Source organism: Notamacropus eugenii, chromosome 7, assembly GCF_028372415.1.
Source record: "Notamacropus eugenii isolate mMacEug1 chromosome 7, mMacEug1.pri_v2, whole genome shotgun sequence".
Classification (NCBI taxonomy): Eukaryota; Metazoa; Chordata; class Mammalia; order Diprotodontia; family Macropodidae; genus Notamacropus; species Notamacropus eugenii.
In genome coordinates, this window is record NC_092878.1 from 143240865 (window position 1) to 143268504 (window position 27640).

General features: G+C 37.4%; 2 protein-coding genes across 4 annotated transcripts in view; both read right to left on the reverse strand.

The window, feature by feature from the left end:
* Positions 1 to 12128, reverse strand: part of ARHGAP24 (Rho GTPase activating protein 24) — a 92313-nt gene extending 80185 nt beyond the window's left edge. The window contains exons 1-2 of the mRNA XM_072622791.1: positions 12041 to 12128; positions 84 to 283 (exon numbers count right to left, since the gene is read on the reverse strand). Coding sequence (XP_072478892.1) covers positions 84 to 260 — 177 coding nt within the window. The 5' untranslated portion in view covers positions 261 to 283; positions 12041 to 12128. The remainder of the gene's footprint in view (positions 1 to 83; positions 284 to 12040) is intronic.
* An 8172-nt stretch (positions 12129 to 20300) lies between these two features.
* Positions 20301 to 27640, reverse strand: part of HELQ (helicase, POLQ like) — a 42899-nt gene continuing 35559 nt past the window's right edge. For 2 of the 3 annotated variants that reach the window (XM_072622788.1, XM_072622790.1), the window contains 4 exons: positions 26254 to 26427; positions 24344 to 24457; positions 23298 to 23432; positions 20301 to 20483 (listed from right to left, as the gene is read on the reverse strand). In XM_072622788.1, the coding sequence (XP_072478889.1) occupies positions 20364 to 20483; positions 23298 to 23432; positions 24344 to 24457; positions 26254 to 26427 (543 nt within the window). In that variant the 3' untranslated portion in view covers positions 20301 to 20363. Of the gene's footprint in view, positions 20484 to 23297; positions 23433 to 24343; positions 24458 to 26253; positions 26428 to 27640 lie in introns of those variants that run through there. The other variant, XM_072622789.1, reaches the window with a different exon arrangement.

The window sequence follows — 27640 nt, forward strand, 5'->3', positions numbered from 1 at the left end:
AGATAATATAAAGAAAAAGGTAAAAAAGGTCCAAGTTAAAGTTCGGGGGTCCATCTCTTTTCTTTTTTTCCCTTTTTACATACCAGTGGTCTTGCTTCATCTTTATCCCTGAAGTAGTAGAGATGGTCTCCCTGGAGCACAAACCAGCATGTGTGCCAAGTCTTGGTAAATCCTCCCTGTTTTCTCAGCCACCCACACTTGGGGGTAGCATACCACCCTTGGCCTTGTTGGAGACACTCTGGGGAGCCTTTCCTTTCCATGATCCTCAGATGAATGGAATGTCCTATTTAGCAAACAAAAAGGGAAAATGATGAGATACTTCTCTGTTTTTTTCCCCTTCAAAAAATGATCTATCAAATTCTAAAAGATTCAGGAAAAAAAAGAGTATGCTGTCCAGACTCTTTTTTTGGCCATAGTTTTTAGGCAATTCGGTGACTCTTAACTTATCTCTCTTTGATCTCTTTTCCAGGTAATTATTTCATCTGAAATACATATTTTTCTTCTATTTTTTTCAATCTTTTATAACATGGTACGTAGTTTGTCTTATAGTTTCATGAAGTCATTAATTTTTGTTTGGTCCATTCTTTTTTTCATGGAACCTGTTACTTAGGTAAGTACTCCATGGTGATTCCAAAGCAGGGTTACACAGTTTTTTTCATCTGGCAGGGGAGGCAGAGAAGGGTAGAAGTGGTAGTGAGGGTGAGCCACAGGCAGGTACAAAGCAATGACTAAAATTATTGGATATTTTTGAGTACAACTCCCACATTAAGACAAGAATTTTTTTTCCAATTGGTAAAAAGTTCAGTCAACAAAAGACTGACAACAAATTAACTCTAGGTGACCATAAATGTCAGTGTAGAAATTAATTAAATTGTTTGTACCTCTTTTACTAATCTGCTAATTCTCTTTCCAAGATTCTCCTCCACATCTCTCATTTATTTTCCAGTTCTTTACTCTAGACTCTCATTTCATTAATTACAACATTTTAAACTTAAACCCTTATTGCATTTCTTCAGGGAATTGTAGTTGATCTTGAGACCAAGCTGTATTTTTTTTAATGAGATTTTGTTCATAGGTGTTTTGAGTTATTATTCTCTTTTAAGTTTGTATCTTGGGCATCCCTGACATTATAATAGAGCTTTATCTTTTTTATTTGTCTTATTTCTTAGATTGGGACTTTTTTTTAGGGCCAGGCTCTGGGTACTTCTAGTGGAACTGGTATGGTCTTGGATGGTTCCACCCAATTGCACGTGCTGTTCTGATGTGGCTCTGAGTTTTCTTGGGGGGGTATATGGTAGAGTATGGAGTGAGGGTGAGATGGGGAAGTAGTTGGCAGAGGATGAGTTTGAGGTCCCTTCTCTGGAAAAAAAGAAGAAAATAAGCATTTCTTAAGCATCTACTATAAGGATACACATACAAGCAAAAAGAAAGATAGCTCATGTGTTGAAGGAGTTAACGTTCTACTCGGGGAAAGCAATACAACAAGGAGATGAATACAGGGAGAAGGAGATGAAGGTATGTGGTGCAGGCATATATTTTTGAAGTCCAGAGAGTTGAGAACAGGACTGGGAGGGGAATAAAGGCTGATTGGCTCCTCCCCCAAAAGGAACACGTCACCAGTGGGAGAAAAGGTGGGTTTGGTGGAGGAATTATCCAGCACGATTATCTCCGTGATGGAAAGACAGCCAGCAGGACTGAGCCCAAGCTTCCCATCACCTCTCTGGGATCAGAGCAACAGTATTTCAGTTCTATTCTGCTCTTGAGATCTGGCTGAGATCCCAGTCCACCCTTGCCCTTGTTCCACAGTTTCTGACTTAGTCCCTTGATGATGAGTCAAATTTGTGATCCTGTACTGGATAGATGAACTACTGTGGTTTCTCTTTAGTTTTCTGATCTCTACTCATTCTGGCACTTTGGTCTGAGAGCTTTGTTGGAATAATTATTTGGGGAGCTGAGTTATGCTACTTCCTCCTGTTTTGCCATCTTGACTGGTCTCCCTCTTGTTTGAATGTAAAATCAGAACTCTCTCTACAATACATATTTAAAGCATAAGGACTGATAAATCTCAGAAATGGGATTTTTAACCTAGACTTTCCTGAATCCAAGCTTAGCACTCTATCTACTATGTTACATTGCCTTTCATAGGAGGTTCATTTTAGGAAATGGGATGGGAATCATGGAGTTGGTGGATGAACCAAAGGGAAAGAGCCAAAGTAAAGAGAAGGGCAAGGAGCACTGTTAAAAGTAGGACCAACACAGATGATCATATTAGCCCCAACTCCCCTGGTTCTTTTTATATTGTTTTGCCTGCTGGGTCACAAATACTTCCTATCATGATATACACTTCTTGCTCTTCTCTTCACTGTATAATCCATCTGTAGATTTAGGGTCCGTGAGTTTTCTTTTTTTATTTTTCTTGTTTTTTTTTTTTTTTTGTAAGTACTGTTTTTTTTTCCAATTACATGTAAAGATAGTTTTCAGCATTCACTTTTTTTTACAAGATTTTGAGTTCTGAAATTTTCTCCCTCTCTTCTTCCCCAAGACAGCAAGCAATGTGATGTACGCTATACATATGAAACATGTTAAACATGTTAAACACATTTCCACATTAGTCATGTTGTGAAAGAAGAATCATAACAAAAGGAAAAAATTATGACAAAGAAAAACAAAAAAAGTGAAAACAGTAGCTTTGATCTTCATCAAGACTCCATAGTTCCTTCGTTGAATGTGGAAGCATTTTTCATCATGAGTCTTTCGGAATTGTCTTAGATCACTGTATTGGTGAAAAGAGCTAAATCTATCATAGCTGATCATCACACAATGTTACTTTTACTGTGCACAGTGTTCTCCTGATTCTGTTTACTTTACTCAGCATCAGTTTGTCTAATTCTTTTCAGGTTTTTCTGAAATCTGCCTGCTCATCATTTCTTATAGCACAACAGCATTCCATCACAATCATATACCACAACCTGTTCAGCCATTCCCCAATGGATGGGCATCCCCTGTTTCCAATTCTTTGCCACTACAGAAAAGCTCCTATAAATATTTTTGTACATGTGGGTGCTTTTCCCTTTTTTTTGACCTCGTTGGGATACAAACCTAGTAGTGGGATTGCTGGATCAAAGGGTATCCGTGATTTTTAAGCTGTTTAATTAAAATTTTCTGCTACAGAGAAATTCCTGCTAACAAATCTGATCTTAACCAGTAATAAAAGACCACTTATTTATTTTGCATTTATTTTCACATAATTTAAACAAAATTCATGGGTGGCTAAGACATTATACATTTGTGTACATTTGTTCCACACACCTGCTAAGGCTCATAAAAAATTAATGCAAATTACAAGTCAATTTAGAGAACTGAGAATTCTCGCCCTGCGGGCCTTAGGCACCTTAGAGATAATCATGCATGAGTGCAGCAGCATGAGTCCCACTCAGCCTCATTATTCTACCATTAGTAAATATTATTTTACACAGAATCGCTTCTATGAAAATCATACAGTACTTGACCAAATTTCAAACTGCTCAAATGTTACTGAACTAAAAAGTATAAACTAGGAATAATATTTATAATCCCATGTAAACAGTGACTATCACTTCCTAAGAAACTCTAGTAAAGGTTTAATAGTTCAGTTTTTAAGTTAGAAATAGTAACAGGAAGATATCTATAGCTTTAAAAAAATGAAAAAAAGTTTATGGACAATTTTTTTCTTTCTTACATCACTTCCCAATGACACTCTCTTTCCTGTCTTCCCCCACCCTGACACTCCCACGCTCCCCAATAAAATTCTCCCTTGTAACAAAGAAGTACAGTAAAAAGTCAAACAACACATCAGCTGTATTTATGTGTGAGTCATTTCAAAGTTATAGTCTAAAATTTTCTTTATGAAAAAAAGAGAGGTGTTTCTTAATGAACCCCAACTAGGCCCTTACTGCTGCAAGGTAATCCTTCTGTACCTCCCTAATTAACTTACTATGGCTCTTACCACAGGGGCTCTTCAAAACCTTTTCAGCTCTCCTCAAACCTCCAATGCTCCTCTTCTTCATATCCTCTCAACTGAGAACCTTGCCTAATATGTAAATGAAAATATTGAAGTTATTCACCAAGAATTCCCTCTTCTTCTCTCCTTTTTGTCTCACCTTCCCAGATCCTTTCTGCCAATCTATTCTCTTTCACCTGTATCTCACGTAAGGCAGCCTTTCTCTTTGCTAAAGTCAGTCCCTGAATGTACAATTTCATTCCATCTTCTCCAGCAGATTGGCCCTTCTACTTTCCCCATTCTCTCACTTACCTTCAATCTCCCTGTTTACTGGTTGTTTCCCTACTGCCTAAAAATATCCACTTATTTCCCCCACCCTCAAAAAACCTTCACTTGATCATCCCTACTCTCATCTCTCATGTGATCCATTGCCATAACTATAAATCCCACATCCTTCCTGCCTTTGGTGGCTAAACTCCTTCAGAAGCCTGTGCTTTATTTCCTTTTACTCTTTTTAACTCTACAGTCTAACTCCTGAATTCATTATCCAGCTGAAACTGTTTATGCCAAAGTTATCATTGATCTTTTAATTGCCAAATCTGATAACCTTTTCTTAATTCTCATCCTTTACCTCTCTGCAGCCTTCAACACTTCCCTCTCCTTGACACTCTCTTCTGTTTAGGTTTTTGGAACTATACTCTCTCTTGCCTGACTTACTTCTTAGCCTCCTTTACTATATCCAGGTCACATCTGCTAATAGTAGGCATCCTACAGTTTTGTCCTGGCTTTCCTCTCTTCTCTTGTATATGGCACTCATATTTCCTTCTGGATTTAGGATCCTTTCTGTTTATCTGTTTGTGATCTGAGTTTTCATTGAGTTTTATTCTGCTTGAAATGTGGTTCTTCTCTTTATATTCTCTCATCCCTCACTTTCTGAATCCCTATACTTCATTTGTGGCCACTTCAACCTCCTCCTACACTAAGGGGGTTACTCTTCACAGGCTAGTCACTAAGCTTAGCAGCCTCGAGGTTGACCAGACTGGGCCTGACTTGAATACAACCTTTTCTTCATACTCCATATGACATACACACTGATTCACCTTTTCCCCAGTCTCTTCTTTGTCTTTATCCTTTTCCTATTATGATTTGACTAAGAGGCATTGGCCTCCCAGGCAGAAGTCAGCACTTTATGTGTTTGGGTAGAATCGATGCTTACTTCTCATTGCCATGGAGGGTTGGAAGCAGATAAAAAGTGGCAGTCTCCAAAGCAGGAAGCGTTCCCAGTATAACTGTTCATCTCTGCGGTGTGGTGTTCTCCAGATGACCCTTTGTCCTCACCTGCATGAGGGCTGAAGGGGTAGAGATGCTGAGTGAATACTTTAAATATTTGAATTATCTAGTTCCTAGGGATTTTACCATGTTGGAAGTGTCTCTTCTGTTCTATAAACTCAGCTATAATTGCCCTATGGAGTCCTCTAGAGCTCAGAGAATCATCATTATACCTCATAGCTGGTAGGAAAGAAAGGAAGCAAGTTTCCTTTATGTGCATGTTCAGTAGCCATCCAGATGGCTTTTTCTTCACCATGATATTGGCTCAATATGAAGATAGACATCCTAATTATTAGGTGGAATAGGCTGCCTTAGGAGGTGGGGAATTTCCCATCAATGGAAGTCTTAAAGCAAGGGTTGAACAGCCAGTATTTGGGAATGAAGTGGAAGAGATTGCTGCCCACCTGTGGGTTGGACTAGGATGCTTCTGAAGATCTTCAAGCTTTGAGATGGTGTGTCCTGTAATTCTTTTTTCCTAGTATTTAGTTGGCACAAATGAAGCCAAACTGTGTTGTTCAGTTGTTTTTTAGCCTTGTCCAACTCTTCATGACCTCATTTGGGGTTTTCTCAGCGAAGGTACTGGAGGGGTTTGCCATTTCCTTCTCTAGCTCATTTTACAGATGAGGAAACTGAGGCAAACAGGGTTAAGTGACTTGCCCAGGGTCACACAGCTAGTCAGTATCTGAAGTCAAATTTATTTTCAGAAAGATGAGCTTTCCTGACTTCAAGCCTGGCACTCTAATCCTTTATGCCATCTAGCTGTCCCAAGCAGATACTGTGGTGATAGAAATGATAAAATCTGGCAATTGATTGGCTATGTGGTGTGAATGTGGAGTCCAGGAGGATACTGAGGTTATAAAATTGGGCTAATGGAAGAATGGTGGTGCACTTGATGACAATAGGCTGCTCTGGAAAGGGAGTGGCTCTGAGAGTAAGCTAATGAGATCTGTCAGACATCAAAAGTTTGAGATGGCTCTGTGATGTATGTGGGGCATATGCCCCATTTAAAATGTGGCTATCATCCATCTACCTAACATGAATCTCCATTTTGTATTGCTTAATGCTTTTAGAAAATATAGAGTCCACACATTTAAAAACTTCGAAAGCTGTCATCCTTGTTTGTGCTTCCTTTTGAACTTCCTTCTGTGATATATATATATATGTATATATATATATCATACATATATTTATATACACACACATATATATGTATTCATTCCAAAGATCTTTTTTTTTTATCACATCTTAATTTAATCTCCTCCTCTTCTAATTAAAAGCTGAAAGAAAAAATACTTGCAGTAAATAATCATAGTCAAGTGGATGGGTGTCTCCTGGAGGCCATCAACTGTCAGGTAACATGCATCATTCTAGATCTTCTAGAGACATAGTTTGGTCATTGCATCGACTTATTTTTCTTTACAACGTTGTTGTCTATGTAAATCACTCTATTGTCTATTCTTTACTCTGTGACAGTTCATACGATGCAGAATCCTTCATTGGTTACAATGGCATATCACAATTTATCGGCCTGCTCCCCAACTGATGGTATTTCCTTAGATTCAAGTTCTTTGCTTTTTTCCTTTTGGTCTCCCTTTCAGGATGAGGAAATTTATTTTGATTATGGCTATTTCATCCCTGGTATTTTCCTCCTTCTTAACTCTTTCTGGTTTCCCTGTTGAGGTTTCCACATCAAATTGTGTGTGTTCAGTCTTCTTGTTCACTTTAGATGAGTGAAGTTAATCTTATGCTCACTCCTGAAAATTCTTCCTTTACGTGTCTTCGCATGCACCCATATGATGAGAAATAGCACGTTCTGCCTCTTTCTTCCTCCCTTCTATACTAGCTTATTCCTGTCACCCTCCCTGCTCTTCCCCCCTTAAAACTCTCAGAACAGAAGCAACTAATCAGTGAGTCCTCTATTTTTCTTATTTAACAGCCTTAAAACCCTATGAAAACTAATTCTGAAGGGGAACTTGTTTCTTCACCTCTTAGAATGTTAGCACTGCATTATCACACTGCTCCTTATAATTACTCAGATAAATTTACCCTTCTAGGTTTCTCTGGACTTTGGTGTTTGCACTTCAAAGTTCTTACTCAGCTCTCGTCTTTTCATTAGAAATCTTTGAAAGCTCTCCATACCATTAAAAATCCATTTTCCTCCCCTTAGGATTATATGCAGCTTTGCAGGGTAAGTTATTCTTGGTTACATTGTTTGACTCTTAGAATATTGTATTCCAAGATCTCCTATTTATAGTAGCTGCCAGGTGTTTTGTTCATTATGTTTCACCACTTTCAGCTATAGTGGTGTACTGCTAAAAGAAAAAGCAGCATAAGAGGATATGAGGGTTAGAGTTTACAGTCATAATAACAAAAATGAAAGGGATAACTCAACCATAAAATAGAACACAAAAGCAGAAAAAAGTACAACAGTTTGTTGCTTACAAGAAACACATCTGAAAAATAAAGATTCATACAAAATTACACTGAGAGGCTAGAAAATAATTTATTAAATCTGAGGAAATCATAACCTCAGAGAATGCAACAGTAAAACTAGGCATGATTAAAAGGGACAAACAGAAAAACTATTATTCTGAAAGGCACTAAACACAACAAAATAATATCAATAATATATATAATATATTTACATATATATACATATATGCACTGAATTTTATAGTACCTAAGTGCTTGAAAGATAAATTAATTGAATTGCAGGGAGAAATAGAAAACTATAATAGTTGGGGATGTGAATACATTCTTTCAGATATAGATAGACTATAAAAAAGAAAAAAGTTAAGGAGTTGAGAATTTTAGAGAAGTTACAGATGATTAATCTTTTGTGGATGCTGAATGAGAATAGAAAGGAACATGCATATATCTTAGCTGTGCATGACACCTTTGCAAAAATACATGATGTAAAATAAAATAAAAATCTAATAAATGCAGAAGAGAAAAAAATCAAATGTATACCTTATTGATTGTAATACAATAAAAATATAATTAATAAAAGGAACTTTGGAGAAACAATTTTAATTTTAATGAATATAATCTGATTCTGAAGATTTTAGTCAAAGAATAAATCACACAAAAAAATGATAATTTTATCAAAGAAATAAACAAATTTCATCAAAGGAAGAAACGATAAATGAGAAACCATACTAAAATGTTTGGGATGTAGGTAAAACAGTCCTGAGGAGAAAATGCATCTTTCTAAATACTACCATCAACAAAAGAAAAGCAAAACAAATTAGTGAAAGAGGAATGCAACTAAATAAACCTAGAAAAGCAATAAATTGAAAAACCCCAACTAAACATCAAAATAGAAATTCTTAAAATCAAGAGTTTAACAAAAAGAGTTTAACAAAATTGAATGAAAATATTGAATTATTAAATAAAATGAGGAACTTTTTTAAATAAAGAAAATATATAAATTATTAAACTGTAGTGGGAACATCCAGAAGGAGAGAGAAAGGAGGAATATCAAGTCATTAATGACTATTCTTTGGATCTGGTCATAGAACAAGTTCTAGAAAGAATTAATCATGTTATCTTCTAGCCCACACTTCAACATGTTTTCTACAAAAATTACACAAGACCATTATCAGATATTTTTCTTAAATATAGGTAAAAATCTAGCAAACTATTAACAGTTCAGAAACTTTTTAAAAAATAAAGGAATCCAAGCTATCAATAGCCACATGAAAAAATGCTCTAAATCAGTAATAATTAGAAAAATGCACATTAAAATCACCCTTAAATATCACTGGTTTCCAAAAGAGACAAAAAAGGAAAATAAGAAATGCTGAAGGGGCTATGGGAAAAGAGGAACATCGATGCACTGTTGCTGAAGCTATGAACTGGTCCAGCCATACTGGAAGGCCATTTGGAAATATGCCTCAAGAAGCTATTAAAAGTTTGACCCAGAGATACCACTATTAGGTCTATCTCCCACAGATCAAAAGGAAAGAAGAAAACGATCCATATAAACAAAAATATTTAAAGCACATAATGAAACATACTATCTACCACTACAGCATTTTCTGACATGACCAATGTGGTAATTTGTTTTGCATGACCATACATATTTGTATGAATTTTGTTTTTCTTGTGTTCCAACTGAGTGGGGAAGGGAGAGGTAAGAGGGAGAGAATTCAGAACTGAAAATAAAATAAAACTGAATTTAAAAAAGGATAATCAAGGCATCATGTGTCCATCTCCAATCCTGCAATAACATTCCCATTCTCTATGATCTTGCAAAAATAGCTGGGAATATAGTTTAGTTATTGCAATGTTTCAGTTTCTTTTACTCCCAAAGATATAGTGATTGGGGTTAGACATCTAGAACTCATGAAAAGCACCAAGGATGCCCTCTTATTTCATTTTTTCTTTAGCGTAAACTCTCTTAGTCATTTTGTTCTGTCTTTTCTAGTCCAAAGGTTGTCTTCCTTGGCAGAGAAAACAGAAACCAAAGAAGAATCACTGTCTGATTTCAGATACCATTGTCAATCCACCACAAGCAGTGGTTCTCCATCTTCTTTGAGACTCATCCTTTCCCCAGTGTAGCTTAAAAAGCAGCACTTTTAAGTTATTCTTATTTTCCTCATCAGCATTAGCTTTACCATGCCTTATAGGACTCTGCCACATTTTTGTTTTCATCCTACCTGTTAAAAATCTGACTTCTTTGGTGAATTCATTTTTTACCCACATCCATCTTCTCTCTTTTCTTCCTAATCAGAAATATTTTGCAGTATTTTATTTATAGAGGGTTCCCATAACTTCCAATTTGACTTCCCCTACAGAATTTTTAGTCCACAGAACTCAACCCTTTCCCTAAAGGCTTTGAAATCTGCTCCCCCAAACTACTGGAGGATGAGCAGAACACTTCTTGTCTTCCTTCCTCTATCACAAACTTTAAGATTCCAATTAGGGCTTTACAACTACATTTACTTCTACTTTGGAGTTTTTTACCCTTGTATTTCAAAGTTTTTATGTGGTTTTCCCTTTTAAACTTAAATAAGGTGATGGGATTCTTTACAAATAAAAAAAACAAACTAAGATTGCAACTGAAAATGTTTTAGCAATCACATCTCAATTCAAATAAAACATTATTCCAAATAAGCACCATCAGACTTAATTAGGTCTAATGTCTCAGATAAATATGAAATTAACATATATCTATATCTATATCTATATATATGGCCAAGAACTATTCTCTAATAAAATGCTCAAAAGATATGAACAGTTCTCAAAAGAGTCCCAAAATGTTATTCCAAATCACTAAAAAAAAAGAAATTCCAATCAAATAACTCTAAGGTTTTACCTCACCCCAGCTAAATGTAAAAGAACAAAACGTAGAAATAGCCAGAGTTGGAAGGGCCATGGGAAGACAGGTAATTTAATCCATTATTGATGGAGCCATCCTGGAAAGCAATAATCCATTCATTCTGGAAAGCAATTTGGAATTCTGCTAAAAAGAAGTAATTAAAATTCCCCTACTTTTTAACACAGAGATTTCATTGCTAAGTATATACCTCAAAGGGGTAAAAACAGAATCTTACATAGATAAAAACACTAATAGCAATACTTTTGTGGTAGCAAAGAATGGGAAACCAAATGTCCATGGATTAGAAAATAAGCAAAGCAATTGTGGTAAATAAATGTATGCAAAAGAACTATACTTAAGAAAAAAAAAACTATGAAGACTTCAGAGAAATATAGAAGACTTTACATATGATGAAGAGGGGAGTGAGTAGAACCAGGAGAACAATATACACAAAGACTACCACAAAGTAGATGAAAAAACAACATGACACAATGCCATGTTATTATAGCAACCAAGCTTGACACCAGGAATAGTTGAGAAAAATGTACTTCTCTTCTTTCCTTGAAGATGATGAACTATGGAGAGTAGAATATACTGTACATACTGCTAAGTATAGTCAATGTATTTGTTAATTTTTTTTTGATCTTTCATTTCTAAATCTGCATTACTAGGGGTGGTTTACTGGGTTAGCAGAGGGGGAGGAATATATTTAGAATTGCATGTGATGTAAAAACAAAAGGCATCTGTGGAAAAATGAAAGGAAAAAAAGCACATATTTCAAAAGACAAGTCATATTCTTGACTTCTGATTGAACATGAAAACATAGTTTCTTTAAAGAATTCATAACAATAGTAATATCTATTTCTCTATTTAGAGATTTGAAAAATTACTTTTTCAGATATCCTGAAAACTTAGAGATATTTAGAATCTATGTATAGAAACATATATCAGTTCCATTAGAGATGAGGAAAAATATTTGCTACTATTCATAGAAGTCATTTTAAAAAACCTTTACACAAAATATCTTAGGTGGCTTTAAAGTTCACCAAAGATGCCCTAATTCGTTGGGGATTACAATCAAAATCCTTACTATAAATTCCATCCCATGTGTCCATTATCTTGGAAAATAGCACCCTAGACCTTAGTGAAAACTAGAAAGGAGAGAACTTTGATTAATATACCTCGGTTTTCTAAAACCAGTAATACGTACTACTTGTGCTATTTTTATCCCTGTAAAATTAAAAAGGCGCATGTTTTCAAAGTTTGGAAATGATTTTCAAAGAGCTTTCCTCTTGGTTCTCTCTTTCCCCTGCATGATCATGGATTGTGATCCAAGGGAATGTCTGCCTCATCCATATACTTTTTCCTCCCTGTCCTCCCCACACAGACAGAATTCTAGGTCCACATACCCTGCTTCCAAGTGCCGCGTTGCTACAGAAGGAAACTGCCAGGTCAAGTGGAAAGAAACGCAGCTCTTTTTATCCCCCCAACAGGAAGAAGTCTTCATCCCATGAACTTGGTCACTGCATACCAGCAATTTCCCAAAAGAAATCCAAAACAGCTGTCATGGCAGTGAACAATTGTGTTGGTTTCCCTGATCCCCAGTTCCTTCACTTTTCCCTTTTCTCTTCTTTCCTTTCCTTGTTTCAGCCCAGAAAACTTAAACCATCCACATCAAAGTCTCAGCAGCTTCAACCCAGATGCTCAGTAGTCCGGCGCATGTAGCTGAGAAATCCTAGCAGTTATGCAAATAATTGTCCAAGAAGTTAAAAGGAGTGATTGTGTGTGAATGAGTAAATATACAGTATGAGACACTGGAACAAATGAGCAGGGCCAGTGCTCAAACACAGTCCCAGGTTTCAGATTTCATTTGGCAACTGGCAGCTTTCCTCACACACTCTCAATGCATGACTATGGGGCTCAGGAGGATCCCTTCCTCAGCGAAATAACTTACTTGTCAGCTATCCCTAGAACCTGGAATGACACTCCCCCATCAGCTGACTTTGGTTTCTGGATTGTTAACTGTTAAACTGCCCTTTTGAACAGTTTGGTTGTTCATTTCCCACCTGAGCTGGCCCTTGCCCCTCCTTACTGCCTGTTCCTGATAAGTTCCTGACACATCCCTACACACCATCACTCTCCACTCAACCTAATCCCTCAATTTCCTTCCAACCAGTGACACCCACACTTTATTTCTCTCACCACTCTACCCAGACAAGGGATTTTTAAGGAAGAGTCCATAGGAAATAGTGAATAGATTTCAGAGCATCTATGAATGTGGATGGAAAAAATACTTTTTAAAATTTTCAGTAATGCCTAACTGAAATTTAGCATTTCCATTAATTATGAATGCTGGTCACAAAATAGTATTTGAAGAAGGGACTCACAGCACTCAGTAGATTGTCAGTGGCATCCATGATCCAAAAAAAGACAAAGAACCCCTGGTCTAGATGATCTTATTTATTCAATCTTAGATATCCAGACATTAAATTTTAAAAGCTTCTATACCTGAAGACATAAAATAAAAAATAAAACACAATAAATACTTTCCAGTCCAGTTCAAATATTTGGAAATTTCAAAATATGATAATTATTGCCTTTAAAAACTTGACTAGCTCAGAAATTTATGTGCAAGGAAAACAGTCACAAAAGTCACCAAAGTAGTTCTTTTTTTTTAAACTTGTATATCTCCAGAGATTATTGTCCAGACCACTTTGCAAAAAATGCATACATTTAGAATCAGGGCATTAGACTTTCAGGTCATATCTAACACCTACCTTCTAGGATTATTGTAAGAATCAAATCAAATTGTAAGATACTAATTATAAAGCAGGTTGCAAACTTTAGAGTCCTATATAAATGCTAGTTATTTTTTAGCAGGGGATTCAAAGCCTCCCCCTCCCCACTTTTACTTTTGTCCAAGATTACAATTTTATCTCTGTAGGGAGCTGCCTCCATCAAGACTTCTTTTTTTACTTATTGCCTTTAGTTACCTGAGAAAGAGAATGTAAGAGATTTGTCCTGGTTCACAAAGCTATTCTTTATCAAAGACAAACCATAAACACAGGTTTTCCTGACTGTAAGACCCCTTCTTTATCCCCAAATAAGTAATTTAATCTGTCTCTCTGTCACCGGGGAAAGCTCCAGTCAAACTATTATGATGATGGCTTCTTAAAGAAATGAAAGCAAACGACTATTTCAATGACCCATTTCAGAATCCAACAAATCTAATTTCCAGTTAGAAATGCCTAGAGAATAGGAAGTGGGACCAAGAGTAGCCTTCAAAGTGAAAGCTCCTTACTTCAGAAGAACAACTAGCAATTTCCTTGGTACCACTGCTTTCCCCTTCCCATTGCAGATCTGGGGCCTTCTCAGCTGGACATGTTGATGGTTGGCTTTTTGAAGGTTACATGGAAAGTGAACATCACTGATTCCTCGATCATAGGATCATACAATTTAGAGCTGGACGGAGCCTCAAAAGTGTCAAACTCTTATCATTTCAGAGGTGAAAAAACTGAGAAGCTGAGAAATGAAGAGACTTAGCCAAGATCACTGGAGTTACAAACTATAATAAATACATACAAAGTATAATAAATAAATAAATAAAATGGCTTCTTTCCTTGGAGACCATGGGAACTCCCTGTCGGAGCAAGTTGTTGTTATATCCTTGTATTTTCCTTAGTGCTAGTGAACCAGTATGGCATACATGAGTTGACAGACATGAGCAGCTTAGTTACCTAGTGGGTAGAACTCCAAGCTTGGAGACAGGAAGACCTGAGTTCAAATTCTGCCTCAAACATTCACTAGTTATGTGATCCTGGACAAGTCATTTGTAACCTGCATTTACCTCAGTTTCCTCATTTGTAAAATGGAGATTTTATTATTGTATAAAGTTCTGTAAAACAGTAGAGAGTAACAAGGTCACTAAATCAAATATAATGCTATGTGGGCCGCATGTTGACTTAGAAAAACCACATATTAGTATTATCTACATTCTATTGTATTTTTATTTACTTTGTTAAATATTACCCCGTTCTGATGAATATCAGGCCACTGGACCCAGATGGCTCAGAAGAAGAAAGTGAGGTTGGTGACCTTGCACAGCCCTCCCTCACTCAAATCAAAGTCAACTGCAAGTTATATCATCATCTTGATGTCATGGTCCTCTCGAGAACGAAGGACAAACACAGCCACAACAACAACCCAATCACATTTTAATCTGGTTCTGCAAGCACACTAGAGTGTTGCTGGGGGGCACGTGGCTCTGCTGTAAACTCCCTTTGTAATTTCTGTGCCACTGGCTGGGGTCTCGAAAGAGCAGTGATTAAGTCTTCCTTGTTTTAGATTGTCCTTTATTTCTTTAAGGAACACTTTGTAGTTGAATCTATATGCATATTTTGTATGCTTTGGTAGATCAATTTCCCCAATACTTTCTGCATCTTGTAGTGATTTTGAATAAGATTTCCCTTTTTATGCTTGCCTCTTGCATTTTGTTGTCGTTGTATCCAAATGCTATTGACTTTGGAGAATTTATTCTGAAGCTTATAACTTTGCTGAGCTTATTGTCTCAATGAGCATCACTGCTAATTCTCTAGGATTTTCTAAGTAAGCCAAAAGAAAGTAAGGATAGTTATATCTCTTTACTTAACTTTATGCCTTTAATTTCTTTCTCTTGTCTTACTGCTATACCTACCATATCCAGAAATATATTAAGAATGGATATTTGTTGTAGTTCATTTGTTTCAGTCTTGTCCAACTATTCATGGCCCCAGTTTGGGATTTTCTTGGCAAAGATACTGGAGTGGTTTGCCATTTCCTTCTCCAGCTCATTTGACAGATGGGAAAACTGAGGCAAAAAGGCTTCTTCTTTATGACTTTCCACCATTCCCTTTGGTTTTGCTATGAGGTTTTCTTTCCATTCATACTGTAGTCATTGTGTATATCGTTTCTTGGCTCTGCTTCCCTTGCTCAGCCCCAGTGTATGTAGTTCTTCTCATGCTTCTCTGTAGTTACTACTTCCATCACTTCTAATAGCACATATAGATGGAATATAAAGTTCCATTACCTTTATGTGCCATCATTTGCTTGGCCATGCCACAGTCAACAGGCATCTATTTTATTTCCACTATCCCAAAACAATCCTGCTATAAATATTTTGGTGTATTATTATTCTTATTATGGACCTCTCTGGAATATAAGCCCAATAACAGAATCTCTAGGCGAAAGGGTATAGGCATTTTGGTAACTTTATTTGCATGTTCCAAATTGCTCTCCAAAATGGTTGTATTTATTCACATTTCTATCAATAATGAACCAGTATGCCTATCCTACTAATTTGTTTTGTCATTATGTTTATTATCTTTATTCAAGGAAGGGACCTGATGACTAATTACAAACCTAGGTTTCTAAAGATTATACTGTATTTTACTTGCATGGACAGCACTCTAATATCAATTTCCCAAAAGAACTATAATGGATTTAACGATTTTGTTTCCTTCTTTAAAAATTTTGTTGCCTTAGCTTGAAATGGAGATAGGCTATTTATTTAGAATGATACTAATGAAATCGGAGTAAAAGAATTAATCTCTAGAATGTGTATTACATTCAAGAAGTGGGCCAGATTGCTAGTTACTATCTTGGTCAGGGGTGGGGAACCTGCGGCCTCAAGGCCACATGTGGCCTTCTAGGTCCTTAGGTGCAGCTGTTTGACTGAGTCCAAGTTTCACAGAACAAATTTTTTTAATAAGGGGATTTGTTCTGTGAAATTTGGATTCACAGGGCCACACCTGAGGACCTAGAGGGCCACATGTGGCCTTGAGGAAACAGTTCTCCACCCTAATTTTGGCTCTTCAAGATAGTTTCTCTTCAGGTATTCCAGATTCCTCCTATATACAACAATCTAAAAGGAACTGTAAATGTCATCTTGCGATTGGTTTGGTCCTGAGATGCCCTACTTCACCCTTCTTAGTTGAAAGACTTCATTGTCTTTGATTTAGATAGAGCTGCCTTCTTTGATTGATCACATTTCTAAATAAGATAGACATGAACAGGAGCTATAGACCCTGTACTTCATTTAAAGGAATGTAATATTTCATTGCTCACGTGCTCAAGTTCTAAAAAACCACACAAGTCCCCATACTCCTTTTCTTGCCGACCAGACACATCCCACATAGCAGAGAGGGTAAAATAGATATACTTGGTGGATATACTACCAAGCCTAGCGCTACAACATCCTTATTGAATATCCTTTCTATGCTAGAGCTAAGTAAACTTCCTTTTGTTAACTGTTCAGTTACCTACAGTGTCCCCTTTCTTTCCAGTACCAAACCAAAATTGACAGAGTATCAGCCTGAGTCTGGCCCACCTGTCACAAGTATAAACTAATCTATCTTTAGGTCTTGTTTCTCTATTCAAGCAATTGGAGACTGGAGGTCACCAGAGAGTCTGGGGCAGAATAGGTAGATTTGAACATCATCAGCCCATGAAAAGGTTGTGGTATGTGAATGTAATGGAATACTATTATGCTGTAAGAAACAATGAGCAGGTGGACTTCAGGAAAACCTGGAAAGACTTAGATGAACTGATGCTGAGAGAAGACAGCAGAACCAGGAGAACACTGTACACAGTAACAGAAACACTGTGTGATAATCAACTGTGAAGGATTTAGCTGTTCTCTGAAATGCAATGACCTATGCCAGTTCCAAAAGACTCATGATAGAAAATGCTGTCCACATCCACAAAAAGAAATATGGAGTCTGAAATACAATCTGAAGCATATTATTTGCTCTTTTTGAAATTTCTTCTTTCTTGTATTTTATCCCATTGGTTCTAATTTTTCTTACATGTTACACACCATCTTGGGGTGGGGGAAGAGGAGAGATGGGGAGAAAATTGGAACTTAGAATGTTATGGAAGTGAATGTTGAAAACTAAAAAAAAGAAAAAGAAAATCATCAGTATAGAAATGGTAATTAAATCCATGGAGGCTCATGAGATTATCAAGGGAAGAGAAGAGGGCCCAGGACTGAACTAGGTGGAACACCTGCAGTTAGAGGGTGTGATCTACAAGGGAATATGGCAAAGGAGGCTCAGGAATGGTCAAATAGGTAAGCAGAAAACAAAGAGACAGTATTAAGGAGGGGAGGGTAATTAATAATGATGACAGCCAACTTTTACATTGTATTTACTATGTGCCAAACACTTCACAATTATTTTTTTTGATCTGATCCTCATAACAACCCTGGGAAGTATGGGTCACAAAATTCCAATCTGTAACAAAAGTCACTGACACCAAGCTCCAAGAATATTCTATTTATTAGGGAGGGCGGTGGTCCCTAATTAATTGGGTGGAAGACCTTCCTTATGATCAGGGAACCCTCCCCTTGGCTGCTATCTACTTTTATACACTTGGGAGAGCACTAAAAATAGGGAGCTTTATAATTCACTAACTGGTCAATTCTAGTAGGGAAATCTTAAGGTTGGCTAAGAGAAACGCCTGTCAATCATAACCACTTTGTCAGCAGGCTTTTCACAGATCATTTATCCCTTTAGACAGTATCTAAGGACTTTCCACAGTGTTTGACCAACATTCTCCCAGGGTCCAAGGTAGTTGTAGGAAAAGCGAGTTGATACGGTGATTCAAAGGGGTGAGGGGGTATTGTGCCACCAAATGAACCTTCTCACTAAGGGCAGAGGTGGGGGAGGAGGGGAAGGGGTAAGAGTGTAGCAGTTATTCTTATTATAGTTCTACCTAATATGAAACTAGATGATAAATATAAGTAACAATTATCAATACATGGTAGATTAATTATTCACAACTCTTATCCTAACAACATTAGCATACATACCTTAAAATTCAGTCCTATTCTGCCTAATTCACTAAGACAATCACTGATAGCCATCAAATAACAATTGAGTAAATGCTGATTTGAGTAGGGATATCAAAACTGTCATCACAGAGGTAAGTGCTATATTAATAGCATCAAAGGCTACAGAGAGGTCTAGAAGAAAGAGGATTGGGAAAAGGCCACTAGATTTGGCAACTAAGAGATCACTGGTAACTTTGGAGTAAGCAGTTTAAATGAAATGATGAATTCAGAAGAAATGAATAGAAAGTGGAGGCATATATTGTAGATAGCTTTCTCAAGTTTAGTCACAAAGGCAGATGAGATACAGGATGAAAGAGGGAAGGAAGGATCAAGTGAGTCATTTTTGAGGATAAGGGAAACATGAACATTGCCCACAGATGTAGAGACTGAAAGTGACAGAGCAGATGACAGAAGGGACAATCTGTTGGAGATGGGACAGAATGGAATTGTTTGGGTAGGAAGAAAGCTAATGTTAGCTTTGGTAAGGAATAAGTCCACCTCATCATATGAGATAGAGATGAAGGAGGTAGCGGCACAAGACATATAAGTGATATGTGATAGGGAAGGTCAGGGTAAATGGCTTTAATTTTCTTTACAAAATATGAGACCAGGTTCTCAGCTGAGAGAGGGGAGAAAGAGCCATTTAAGGAGAATGAAAAGGCTTGAAAGATTGTTATGGAGAATGGGACAGTGAATTGATGAAGGAGGTATAGTAGGATTGCAGGAGGTATAGTAGGATTGCCTAGCAGCAGTAAGGGCCCAATCGGTGTTGTGCAACATAAATCTGTAATGAACCTCAGCAGTATGTGTACAGGAGTGATCCAAGGCTGAGGTTTGGCAGGGCACAAATGCTGAAATGAGGAGAGACAGTGACTCAAGAGGGCACTGTAGAGTTGAACAATGGGGTAAAGGGGAGATGGCCTGGGAAAGAATTCAAAAGTCAAAGGAGGTCATAGTGGGGGTGAATAGTTTGGTAAAGGAGGCAGAGGGAGATGTGGAAACATGGAGACATGTGAGTGATGGCAAGATCTTACCTATGGCCATCTTTGCATGTGGCTGAGTTAGGGTGGAGGTCATGGGAAATGAGCAGATTGAGGAACTGAGATCGGCTGAGAAGCAGTTTCAATAGTCTAGTCATAACAGAAGCCAAGCTGCATGGGGTTGAAGAGTGAGAGGGTATAGTGATAAATGTAACAAATACTGGAGTTTTGTTGTGTTCTAGTTGTTGCATAGGAGACAAAGATGAATATGGTATGTATGGTCCCTGTCTGGAAGGAGCTTCGTGTAATGGAGATGATAAAGGCATATGTATATATAATTGCATTACCAAAAATGCTTCATTGGGGAACTTAGTCTTCAGGGAACAGACATCATTTCACCAGGTATTAAAGGATTATAGGTAGACAATATTCCAGAGAGGAAATTGGCTTAAGCAAAGGTGAAAAGGTGGAAAAACACAGGCCAAGTTCAGGAAATGACAGTTCACCCAGTTGACCAAAATGTAGGGTATGTATAGAGTAATATTAACTGATAATCTCCCACTATTAGGCTAGTTTGGGATTAGATTAAGGAATGCCCTGAATAAGAAAGGAATACATCTTTGATTAGGTAAGCCAAATGGGGCCATGGAGGCTCTGAGAGTGGAAGTGAGGACCAGATGTCATGTTTCAGAAGATTATTCTGGAGCACTGCATTGGATGCAGAGGAAGGAGCAGGGGGGGGGGGGGGGGCAGGAAGGTGAGTTACGTGGCTACTACAATAATACAGACGAGAAGTATATTCAAATGACAACCACACTTGAATAAGGAGTAATATAAATATATATTTTAATAACATATTAAAAAAAAACCAACTAATGGGGAATGTCATTGGGTGAGTTCATGGCTATTGGAGGATGGGGCTACAGTCCCAGGGACATCAGGGGGCGGCCTCAGCAGATCTTCCACTTCTTCTTGTAGAGCTGCTGCTTTTTCATTTAATAGCATCTACAACAGAAAATACACATGTGGAGAACAAAAGATGCTCATCTTTTTTTGACATATTAATGTCAGCATTTTAAACACAATTTTTTAAAGAAAAACTCTTTAATTCTCTGAAAGATGACAAAAATAGTAATTCAGACACTGAAATGGGTTTCAAGATTAAGAAAATGGCAATTAATAATGCATACAGTAAATTAAGCTGAAGCATTTAGCAAATCATTTTATTTACTTTAACAAAAGTACATAAAGCTTTAATAGGCAAAAATAATTTTTGCTGAAGAATTTTCTACTTAACCATCTGTCACACCTAAGGAGATTTTATAAAAATTTCCACTAGCTTTTGAAGGTTGGGTCACAACAAAGAAGGGCACACCTGGCATAGTCAGCCACAGCGTCAGAAATTTAAAGTTGAAATAGATCTTAAACCTCCACCACTGCAAACCTTTAATTTTGCCAACAGGGAAATGGCAGTCTGGAGAGGTGCAGTTACTTGAAAAGATATTAATACCTAGAGCCTACAATCAAGATCCACCCTGATCCTGTCACACAGGCCTCTGTATACCTTAGTCTTTCCAAAAGCAAACTGCAAAAGAGTTTAAAAAACAGGTATGATCATTGGATAGCAAAAGGCTCAAGAAATGGCTCCAAAATGAATCATAAGAGATTATATAATAAATTATAAATGTTCCAAATGAGGAGAAAAAAAGAGGAATGCCTCAAAAGAAACTATGTAGCTCCTCAGAGGATTTGGATGAACTTGAATTACCAGAGACCAATAATAGAGGGTCACAATGCTACAGAAATGGTTTCAGAAAAAGCCAGTCCCAGAATGAGCTGAATTTGTGAAATCTGGTAAGTACAACAAATGTCAAGCGAAAGGGGAAAGGCACACTGTTAGGGAAAGATGGTGAAACACTGAAAAGAATCACAGAAAAAAGAGCAAAATTATTCAATTTTTCTTTACTTTTTTCTTCCCATGAAATTATCAAGGAAAACTGCCCTGAGATTCTAGAACCAGAGGGCAAAATAAATATTCAAGGAATCCACAGAACACCGCCTGAAAGAGATCCAAAAAGAGAAACTCCTAGGAACATTGTGGCCAAATTCCAGAGTTCCCAGGTCAAGGAGAAAATATTGCAAGCAGCTAGAAAGAAACACTTCAAGTATTGTGGAAATACTTTTTTCTTCTCCACGGGCATTTATTTTTAAAATGAAAAGGGTAGAACAATCATGTTTAAGAGAAAATTAAATCTCATATGAGGAAAGGTAAGAAACCACTTAGCTGCTTTAAAGAGATTTCAATCTTCAGACACAGATAAATTTCAAGCATGAAATTACAAAGCTGACACAACTTACAAAAATGATTTTGGAACCATTTGGGGTAGTGTTTAAGAAACTATGAAAATGAGATACACGCTTTAAGATCTGAGACGGACTAATGTCTAAGATATCAGTAGATCCTAATTTTAGGATCTCGCAAGAGAGAGTGTGGAGTCCCTGCTCCACCAACAGAGTTGGCCTCAAAAGATCTGAGTTCAAGTCTCACCTCTGGCTGTATGACCCATTTAAACTAAGTACTGTAGGCAACTCTTTAACATTAAAAAATGCAGAGAAGGGAGAGCAAGTTTCCCCATTCAGGAGTTCTCTACACCAGTGAAATCTCAGTTCTAATCCTTCTATCTCATGATTTCCCCAATGATAAGATATAAGATGGAAAACAGTTCAGTTGGTGGAATCATAACTGTTTGGATGACTAAATCATACCCAAATTAAATTAAAATAACTGTGCCCCACAAAAAACATACCTAAATTAATTGTACTCAAATTAAATTAAAATAATTAAAATTAGAGTAGAAAAAAAGTCTCTAGTGAGACCACACAGGGTTCTTATTTAACACTGTTGTCTCTGACTTGGATGAAAAAATTGATAGCACTCTCATCATAACTGTAAATGATACAAAAGGAAAAGAGAGCTAACTTGCTGAATGATATATAGCAGGTTAAAAAAACAATTTTTGGCAAGTTAGAACCATGGGATTAAACAGACAAAATGAAGTTTAGCAGGAATAAATGTAAAGTCCTATATTTATGCTCAAAAATTCTACCATACAAGTAATAGATAGGGTAGGCCTGCCATATGAAAAACTCCTGGAGATCTGTTGGCATAACTTGTGAAAATAAACAGACTCGAAACCCAACAACATTATGTTCACAGGGCTGGGTTTGACAAAAAGAAAACTAACGAGGCGGGCAGGAGCCCGCTGTGCTCTCCCTGGTCAGGCACCTCGAATCCTCGGTAATATCTGAGCTTCAGCCACATAAACAGGAGCAATGACAAAAAGGGGCCTCCAGAAAGGGGCAAAGAGGGGGTAAAGGGACTTGCAACCATGTCTTGCAGAGAGCGGTCAAAGTGACAGGTGATGGGAAGAGCTCCACTGTTCTGGAGAATTCCAGCAGGCAGAAGCAGGCAAGGCACACAGAATGCAGCGGGCTCCTCTGTGCGGGTGAGCTAATGCAGGGGGCTCCTCTGTATGGGTGAGCTCCCCGTGTCCAGGCAGAGGACGCGTCAAAGACATCGACCAAGCAGGAATGGACATGGGTGAGATTTTAAAGTATCTTCTAACTTTAAGATTCTATTATTCTCTGAAAAATGTTTTTAAAAAATAAGTTCTTCACTCAATCTCTTCAGCAGGGGTTATATAAGAGAGTGGCTACTCTAAAATATAAACACTAACATAAAATACCAAACACTGATGACTAAAATATGAGCAAATAATACAGGTTATATTTTGGAAAAAAACACTAAATTTTGCTCACCTTTGCTGATGAAACAATTTGCTTGGCCTGACGTCGTGATAAATGATGAATGGTCCTTATCAGCACTTCAGGGTCTGCATTGGCTAAATGTGCAACAGTTTTATAGCCTGCATCATATAACTGCTTTGCTCTGGACTGCAAAAGTGTTACAAAAATCATTACGATCATAACTTCAGTTTAGCGAAAAGTCAAACATGTTAGCAAGGACAATTTTTCAGCAAAGAAATCTGACACAGAAGTTAAAACTAAACAAGCCCCAAGCATCTGGAGGAAATCTTGTTTTAAAGTGAATTTGACCTGCTTGATTCCAATTCACTTTACATTCAGTTTATGATAACTGATTCAGGTCTGGAATGAAAGACACATTAAAATATTCAAATAAGAGGTCTATTTACATGTCCCCAAGCACAACTTTACAATCTGAATATTATAAATACTCAAATCAACTACAAAGAACTCATGAAGGAAGAAGCTATCCACCTTCCAGATAAAGAAATGATAAATATTAGTATGCACAGAATGGTTTTACCTGTGTTTGTACGTGTATACACTACCCTACACACACACACATCTGTGTCAACTGGTGGTCTTCTTAAGTGAGGGGGAAGGGAGGGAGACAGTTCAAAACTTAAAATGTAACAAAAAATAAATAAAATTAAATCTGAAAAAATGTACACAAACCTTAGTGAAGGATCCTGAAATAAGAACACCCATAAAGCCAGAGACTTTTGTACCCTGGTGGTAGTCATGGAAAGGGAGGAGAGAATATCCATATGTATAAGGGATCACTGTTACTATTCTCCAAAGGATGGTTTCTCACCAAAGCTACCCCCAGACTAACAGAGAGCTGCTGTGAGGCTACGTGTGAAGCGACAACTTTACTTGAAGTTTACTTGAACTCTACCTAGCCTTACCTCCCAAACAGCCTCACACAAGAGGCCAAAGTTACCTGCCTTGTGAAAAGACTTCACCGAATACCAAGGACTGACGCATGCACTGTGTCTGACATGAAATGGCTGGGAGTGGGAAACTAAGCTGCCACTGACCTCTAAGACTCCAGTTACTTCCATGAGAGGGACCAGATCTGCCTTCACACAATAAGACAGCTTCTTGGTAAGTTCTGTCAAGAGGGCTCTATAAACCCAAAACTCCTCTAGTTCCTGCAGAAAAATGAAGAAAACTTCAATAATGACAATTTTAGGTTAATATCAAATGTCAGACTATAGGGTCTAGGACCTAGGTTGTCTCTGGAATGATCATGAAACCAGGAATTATAGCATACCTCAGGAATTTTTACAAATGAATTCCCAAAACAAAAAATTTCTGAGAATCTGGGGATCTTGAGGGAAGGCTTGGTTTTGGGGAAAAGGAAGGCAATATGAACTAAAATGACTTTAAAAAAGCTATGCTTATATAGAAACACGAAGTTTTTATAACTTTGCTTCCCTATTTTGATACTTTGGAGATTCATGATCTCCAAGTTCAGTATGATAATATGATATGGGGGCAGCTAGATGGTACAGTGGATAAGAGTCTTGAACTTGGAGTTAGGAAGATCTAACTCAAATCTGGACTCAGTGTGTGACCCCAGGTAAGTCAAATCCTGTACTACCTTGCTATCAATCACTGTTCTTACACAAAAAATCCAGCCCATGTGCCGGGGTCTTCTACGCCTCTCAACATTCTGCGGGTATCTTTGAAATTTGTAGGTTGTTCATTTCTTATTACCTACTTTCACTAAAAGTACTTTTTTTTTTTAAGAGATAGGTTCTCTCTCTCTCTCTCTCTCCTTCTTCTCCTCCCCTATCTTTATCATTTCTCCCTGCCTTTTTCTCTTGGGGAAAAAAGATGGACTTTTGCATACAGCGACAATTTGGAAACCCAGAACTGTCTGTGCAGCTCCTCAAATGCTGACCTGGTGAATCCCCTTCTCCTGTTCAACTCTGAGTCCAGCTCACTGTTCTCCTGTAACACCTGCCCAAGGTACATGTGCTGATGACACAGGAACTCACTGTGACCTATCCAACTACATGTCCCAATATGTACAACATGCATTCTGTGTTTGGACTAATCTACCCACATGAAGCCCATCATGTCCCCCAGGTGTTTATATGACAGCACGTATTTTTTTATCCACTTGGGTTTACCAGGGTGGACTGCCTGGGGACCTCCCTCCTGAGACCCTGGACTATTTGGCTCACTGAAAGAGTCACAATATAATCTGCAAATATGAACATCTAGAAAACTTCATTTTACAAATCTCAAACTCTCTCTGGGTTTCAGGGTCTTCTGTAAAATGAGGGAGTTGGGCTGGATGAAACATAAGGTCTCTTCTATCTCTAAATCTATATTCCTAAGTACTAAATCAAGGTTATTATTTTTCTAATAAATCTCCTTGATATGCTTTCCTGTCTGCAACACTATAATCTAGGACTGAAACCTCTGATTATTTGAATTTTTGATTCATCCTTCTCACCTCCCTCATCCAATCATTTGCTAAGTCATAATCATTTCAGTTCTGCAACATTGCTTAGCTCCTTCTGCTCTTATTCGTTCTGAATGCCAACAGCCTAGAAAAGGTTTATTACCACCTGTCTAGACAATCCCAATACCATTTTAAATGGGGCTTCCTGATTCTATGCTGCTTCCTTTTTTTTCTTCTCCAATCAATTGAGGAAAACAAGATGGCATTGCATATTATTTATTAAACATGTAATTACCTCAAGAGGCAGCGTGGCCTAGTGAAGCTAGCCTTAGAATCAGGAAGAACTGGAGTCAAGTTCCAACTTTAACATCTATTAGTTGTATGACCCTGGGAAAGTCATTTAACCTCCTAGTACTCCAGGCAGCTCTCTGACCCTGTAACAGTGCCAATCTGTGTTGGCAGAGGGAGTGTCCACACTGCTCCGCATCCAATAAAATCACAGGCCCAGAATAAAATAATAATGATAATCACCTCACAGAAATGTAGCACACAAGAGGAGAAGGAGGCAGCTCCGCTTAAAAGCGTTTGGACATATCCTCGAGACATGTTAAATTTTTCTGATACACTCCAGACATTGGTCTCTTTAAGCAATGCATAAAGAACAAAGGAGAGGTAGAATCTGTTGACAATGTTCGTGTCTACATCCTGGAAAGACATTTAAAATGATAGTATGCCATTTACTGAATTAATACCATGCCACTTGAATTAGACAACAAGGTAGCAAAGGGAAATGGATTATTTATTTAAGATGTATTATAAAAGATTATAATATAGCATACTGCCCCACTCTCAAGTTGACCAGACTTGGTGATGATCAGTAGATTCTTTTACTTTGTCTTGTGTCAATAGGTCTAAGTAGTTTTATTACAATTTTAAAAAAAATACTATTTTCACAACTCTGAGGCACCACCTCACACTTATCAGACTGGCTAATAGGACAAAAAAGGGAAATGACAGATGTTGGAGGGGATGTGGGAAAACTGGGACACAAATGTATTACTGACGGAGTTGTGAACTGATCCAACCATTCTGGAGAGCAATTTGGAACTATGCCCAAAAGGCTACAAAACTATGTGCATACCCTTTGATCCAGCAATAGCACTGCCAAGTCTATATCCCAAAGACATCAGAAAAAGGGAAAAGGACCTATTTATACAAAAATATTTATAGCAGCTCTTTTTGTTGTGGCTAAGAATTGGAAATCGAAGGGATGCTCATCATTGGGGGAATGGCTAAAGAAGCTGTGGTACATGATTGTAATGGAATACTACTGTGCTAAAAAAATGATTTCCAACAAAATGATTTCAGAAAAACCTGGAAAGACTTAACATGAACTGATGCAAAGTGAAGTGAACAGAACCAGAACATTGTACACAGTAACAGCAACGGTGTTGGATGAAGAAGAGAAGGACTTAGCTCTTCTCAGCAAAACAATGAGTCAACACCATCCCAAAGGACTAATGGTGAAGCAGACTATCCTCCTCCAGAGAAAGAGCTGATATTGATCAAACACGGACTGAAGCAGGCAATTTTTCACTTTCTTTTAAAGTTTTCTTACACAAAATGACTAATATGGAAATGTTTTACATGATTGCACAAGCATAACCTCTATCTGACTGTTTACCACCTCAGGAAGGTGGAGAAGAGGGAAGGACAGAAGGAAAAAATATGAAACTCAAAATATTTTTTAAAATGTTAAAAAAAAATCTGTTTTAACATATACAATTGGGGAAAATAAAATATATATTAAAAAATTAAAGACTGTTTTCAAGTCTTTGGTTCGGTAATATTTTTCAGGACTTAAATGATCTCTCCCGGACCTGTTTTCCATGTCAGGTTTTTGTTTTGTTTATGCTAG